General features: G+C 59.0%; 1 protein-coding gene across 2 annotated transcripts in view; it reads right to left on the reverse strand.

Moving 5' to 3' along the window:
* PRKAG2 (protein kinase AMP-activated non-catalytic subunit gamma 2) overlaps nucleotides 1-5,155 on the reverse strand; it is a 276,646-nt gene extending 271,491 nt beyond the window's left edge. For both annotated transcript variants that reach the window (XM_082846715.1, XM_082846714.1), the window contains exon 1: nucleotides 4,578-5,155. In XM_082846715.1, the coding sequence (XP_082702841.1) occupies nucleotides 4,578-4,691 (114 nt within the window). In that variant the 5' untranslated portion in view covers nucleotides 4,692-5,155. The remainder of the gene's footprint in view (nucleotides 1-4,577) is intronic.
* Between the last annotated feature and the right edge of the window lie 845 nt (nucleotides 5,156-6,000).

Here is a 6,000-nt window from a genome sequence, read left to right on the forward strand (position 1 = left end):
TTTCAGCATTAATAGGGAAAACAAGTTTTCTCGGACGAAAAGGAGGCAAGAACATGCTTACTCCCAGCAACGGCTTCTCTGGCAAAGTGCTAGCAGATCACCACACACAGCTAGACTTCTAATGAGGTATTTTCTAAAAGCATTCCCACCACCTTGATTATTATTCCCACTTTACCGTACAGATGAAGGCTGAGGAAAGAGAACCCAGGCGAGGTGCCAACTCACCAGGACTCTGAACACTACGCCCATCTCACTACTTTTAAAGGCCCAGTGCAACCCCAAAGGAACCTGCACTCAGCCTTTCCTCTTCCTTTTCCTCCCCTCCCCTCCCCTCCCCCCTCCCCTCCCCTCCCTCCTCTCCCCTCCCCTCCCCTCCCTCCTCTCCCCTCCCCTCCCCTCCCTCCTCTCCCCTCCCCTCCCTCCTCTCCCCTCCCCTCCCCTCCCCTCCTCTCTCTCCTTCTCTTTCCCCTGACAAGATCCGAGATGGTTTCCCATAAAGGTGATCCAAGCTGAGATTAAAATCAAGCAAGGTTACACCCTCCATTAGGCCCAAGGGCCATTTTCCCTACGACAGAATTCAACGAATAAATTACCTTAGTTAGTAACTCTGGGTCTCCACTACCCGCGGTCACCCAAGTCCCTAGTGTATCCCCTAAAATTGATTCCTCTTTTCTGGTGTCTCATGGCACAGCAGGCGCTATTGGTAGGAAGGCAGAGTGAAGACGGTTAAAGATAATCAGAGCCTAGGATGAAGGTTTGCAACGACTTCCCCCAACATCCTTGGTCATGGTTCTGTTTATGCACCAGATATGGGGGTGGAGACAGAGTCCAATCGTGTCCAAAAAGGACACAATCCAATTCAGTAAAAAGACAAGCTGCTTGGACACTGGAGGTCCCAGGAGGCATCACCACTGTGAGTGGCACCGGACGCCACCGAATGAGCCCACCCACAGGACCACCAGGCCACAGTGTCTTCCAGGAGTCACTCTCTAGAATCCCGAATGTCCTGGCGCATGCTGCCACCAGGCTAGCGAGTTCTCACAAAGCATTGTTTTCATCATCTTTAATTGCTTCTTAGTTTAAATCACCTGCCCGCCCCCCCTCCCCCGGGCCCAAACCAGTGAGACAACAACTTAGATTCAGTCATTTATCCCAGGGAGCAGGGCAAGTGAGGCAGGGAAGTCAGAACAACCAGAAAGGGTGCATTATTGATGATCGGACCACCACTGTGGGCAACGGGGGCTGGGCCCTGCTGCGACCCTCTGAGACATCCTACAGAGCCCATGTCAGAACCATCAACCCCAGGGACAGGGAGGCTGGGGAACAGTCCCACCTGCATCCCTCCCTGCCTAGGGTTGCCCCTTAGGGCATAATCCCAATCCCAGCATTTCCATCCCAGCCTGTACTCAGGCTGAACAAACTGCCCCTATTCAGGAGGGTTCCTTCAGGAGCAAGAAAGACACCGTGAGGAACTGTGGTGTGGAGCGGAGCTGTCCAGCAAGGCTGTGGAGAACGCTGGGTGGGCTACGGGCACACGGGGCAGGGCACCAACAGCGTCTACTGCAGCTTCTCAGTGGCTTCAGGGGACATCCTCATCCCCGGGCCTACCTTCCAGGGAGGGCAGCCAGAGAAGATACAGGACGCCAGTTAAACTGGGATTTCAGATAACGATGGGTATTTTTTAGTATAAGTTTATCCCAAATGGTGCCTGGCACATTCATATACTAAGAAGTTGTTCATTGTTTAAAATTCTAATTTAACTGGGCATTTAGTTTTGTTTTGTTTTGTTTTCGGTACGCGGGCCTCTCACTGTTGTGGCCTCTCCCGTTGCGGAGCACAGGCTCCGGACGCGCAGGCTCAGCGGCCGTGGCTCACGGGCCCAGCCGCTCCACGGCATGTAGGATCTTCCCGGACCGGGGCACGAACCCACATCCCCTGCATCGGCAGGCGGACTCTCAACCACTGCGCCACCAGGGAAGCCCGCATTTAGTATTTTTATTTGCTAAATCATGCAATCCAACCTCAAGGCTCTCCTTGATCTAGCCTTGATGTATTTCTGATTACTCTGACTCTCGAATGCTTTCTTCCATGAAAAGGGGCTCTTCCCTGGAGTTGGAAGCAGTCCTCCAACTCCCCGACTCCATGGGGGTGCTCATGCTGGTTCCCTGGCAGGGGTAACCCCTGCCATGTCTCTGTCCTGCCTACCACCTCTGGGTCTAATGTCTCTCTGAACATGTCTATGTACTGCCACCTCTCCCTTCTCTCCCCTCTGAAAGCAGGTACTGCCTGCACTGGTCACCTTGTGCCCTTGGGTCATCTGCTAACATCTGTCTGAATGCTGTATTTTCCCAGCTAGAGTGTAACTCTCACCCAGCCCAGCACAAGGATCAACAGGTAATTACTAGTTGGTTAGTGAGAAGACCCCCTTGGTCCGCCCCCGCAGCAAACGCAAGCCCTGTGAGAGTGGAGACAGAGCCCCTCTCGTTCCCCCCTGGATCTCACCATCAAGCAGCACAGCACACGTGTCGTGGAATAACTGAGTGAACAGAACCTTCCGTAAGGGCTGCATCACGCCAAGAACGTTGTCTAAATCAGCCAAAGACATCACCAGCAGCAGGAAGGCTGGTCGGAGTACTCTGACTATATCGTGGCTTTTCCGCTTTCACAGCCTGGGCACTGGGCAATGCCATTTTCTTTTCTCTCTCTTTTAAATTAGGTGCTCTGATGTAGATGTAATAGCCATACATTCATATAACACTTCGTATTAGTAAGAGCTTTCTCAGGGGTTATTTTATTTCAACATCCCTGAAAGGTAGGCAAAGCAGAATTAGTATCTGTTTGACAAATGGGAGAAGCTGAGTGGTTAAATGGCTCAGCCAAGCGACGACTGCCGAGGGAGGTCAGGAGTACCTGTGTCTAACTTTTTTTTTTTTTTTTTTGCGGTACGCGGGCCTCTCACTTTTGTGGCCTCCCCCGTTGCGGAGCACAGGCTCCGGACGCGCAGGCTCAGCGGCCATGGCTCACGGGCCCAGCCGCTCCGCGGCACGTGGGAGCTTCCCGGACCGGGGCACGAACCCGCGTCCCCTGCATCGGCAGGCGGACTCTCAACCACTGCGCCACCAGGGAAGCCCGTGTCTAACTTATTATTTACAAACATGGCTTAAAATGTCTCACATTAGCAATGTAAACAGGAATATCTCATTTTCATATAGAATGTTTACTCAAAGGAATGCTTATTCCTGCATATTTGGGTCATCCCCCTGGTGGTCACACAGCAGGCAGGGGTCCAGTCACCTGCTCCCTCAGCTTTCCCCTGCCAGGGAGGGCTGGCCACCCTTCGCCACTTGGGGCTGCTCCCTAAAGTACCCATCAGATGTCTGGGGCTCCCGGGGCTCCCTACCCTTCCTGGCCAACGTGTGCACGCAGGCCTGGGAAGGAGGAACTGCGGTCAACGAACACAGGAGTGAAGTGCCTAAGGAGGTTCGCAGCAGAAAGTGCGTGACCAGACGCCCTCCCCCAGGCCCCATGCTGCTGTCAGGAAGGATTAGCTTTAAGGAGGTGTCTTTAACAAGTGTCATCGGAGACAGCCCTGGAGGGTGGGACTCACCGCGCACCCCCAACCTGTGCCCAAGACCCTCATCCGTGACCAAAATTGCATTTTCCATGGAGCCCTCGTGTGTGTGTGTGTGTGTGTGTGTGTGTGTGTGTGTGTGTGTGTGTACATTTACTTGGTTGGTGAAGGTTGGGGGGTGTGACCCAGTTAGGGGTTTCCTTCCGGTGCAGGTAAGGGCTGCGCCGCACGTCCCCCCACGGGGAGGCTAGGGAAGGCTTTGGGGGCCACGGGCTACCTGGGCAGGCAAAGCGCAGGGTGGGCGCACGACCCTGCCCGCCGCTCCCTCCAGCTGGACAAAGTCAAGCAGCAGACCAATCGATGTCGCCAAAGTCCGGGCCGGCTGCCGGCGTGGCCAGGGCTGAAGTTCGCGAGGGCCCTGCACGCCTTAGGCAGTCCCGAGCCCCCAAGGGCCTGAAAGGTGCTCCCAGGGTCAGGCAAAGGGGCCGGCTGCAGAGGAGTCTCCAGCCCCCGGCCCAGAGTCACCCGAGGGAAACTGGGGAGCAGGGAGTGTCCATTTGAGGGCGCAGCTACACAGCCAACGCCCCCCTCCCCCGCTGTCCCCACCCACTGCCCCTCCCCTCAGTCTCGGGCTGCGGCGCGCGGCTCCACCTCTCCGGAGCGCAGTCCACACTGTCCTTTTTCAACAAAACAACGCTACGCACCGCCCCTCCGCCCCCGCCCCAGCGCCCGCACCCGGCGGGATCCCGTGCTGCGCACAGCCCGCCCCGCAGCTCCCGCCCCCGCCGCAGACGGTCGCCGCGCCCCGTTCGCACGCGGGTGGGAAGAGAGATGGAGCCCGGGCACAGCGGCCCAGCTCGGCCCTGCGCCTCCACCCTTCCCCAAGCCGCCCGAAGTGACAGGAGGGGCACGCACGGCGCGCGCGGGGCGTCCCGCGTTAACCGCTTCCGCGCCGGGTCGGAGCGACGCGAGGGTGGGGGGCCGGGGACGGCGGGGTGGGACTCACCGGAATGTGCACTCGCAGCGAACGCCGCTTCTGGCTGCTGTTCTTCTTGCCGCTGCTCCCGCCGGGGCTGGAAACATCCTTCTTCTTCTTGGTGTCCATGGCCGCGCTTCCCATAACTTTAACCAGAAGTTAATTCCGGGTGACTCGTTCCTGGAATTCGGTCCTCTCCTTCCCAGTCCGGCCCCAGCCGTCGGCCGCGAGCCGCACGCGCTGTTTACTGTCCTTGCACCCTGAAGACACCGCGTGGGGACTTCCGCGGGGAGGGAAGGTGGAGCTGGGGTGGCGGTCGGCGGGAGCGCCGAGTTCACGTGTCCTCTTCCTCCTACGGGCTCTTCGGATGCGAAATCAAAGCCAAAGGCTGTCCTGGTTCTGGTCTCTCGCCGGGCTACGCGTGGCAGAGGTCTCCCGCTGGGTGACAAAGTTTTCTTCCTTTTGCAAAGCGAAGCAACATTTTCCACCCTCTCGGCTCCTCCCACAGATTCCCAGAGGTAATCAGAAAGGCAGGTGCAATTAAACACGGCAATTTGGGAAGCAGCCCTCCTATGCCTATGCCTAAGTGGAAAATCTGGCGAGAGCCAGACAGTTTGTATGTTTATATGACCCTCCACCGGAGAATAAACCAGCCCGCAGCCTGGAACTAGGTCCGTCCTCCTTTCTGGGCGAGAGGGAGGGAGGGAGGAGGGGAAGAGGAGGTGCAAGCGCTAACACTCTTCGCAACTGGGCTGAAGCTCGACTGCGAGCACGAGTTCTGGCGGCCGCCCTGCCGGCCGGAGGGCGTGCGGGAGCCCCGCGGGGAGCGGAGGGCAGCCGCCCGTTCCGTGCCGCCGCCTCGCCGCGGCCCGGGGGCCCGAGGGGTCAACGAAGGGCCGGGCCTGGCACCGACGCAGGCTCGCGGGGCGGTGGACGGCGGCGTGCCTCGAACAGGAAGTGCGCGGCGTGCGGCGCGCCCTCCCGCTCCGCCCGCCGACCCCCGCCGTCCCCTGCGGCCGCGGCGGCGCGGGACTCGCTCCGAGATGATTCCTGACTCATGCCGTCCCCCAGTGTCTGTTTATGCCTCACGTCCTGAAACACGCACACGCGCCCTGTGCCCCGCAGACCCGGCCGCGGCGGAAGCGCGGGTTTCTGTGGGATGCGCGCTGACCCGCACGTGCTTCTCGGAAAACCGCGGCGCGGGGCCCTCCCCCCCGGCGTGCGGACCTGAATGCGCAATGAGAGCGGGCGGAGTGCGGGTTTTCACCCCCACCCCGCCGTACCCCACCCCACCCGGCTTTGCTTAGGTTCACCAGGGGATCGGCGGTTAGTGTCGGGCGCGGAGTCAGCAACCCGGCGCCGCCGTGAGCGCGGGGTTCCTAAGACTGCGGAAGAAAAGGTGGAGGAGAGGGCGGTAAACCCCGCGCGAGTCCCCCACGTGCTGCCACGGTCT

The sequence above is a fragment of the Leucopleurus acutus genome (assembly GCF_964270905.1).
Source record: "Leucopleurus acutus genome assembly, chromosome: 9".
In the NCBI taxonomy this organism is placed as follows: Eukaryota; Metazoa; Chordata; class Mammalia; order Artiodactyla; family Delphinidae; genus Leucopleurus; species Leucopleurus acutus.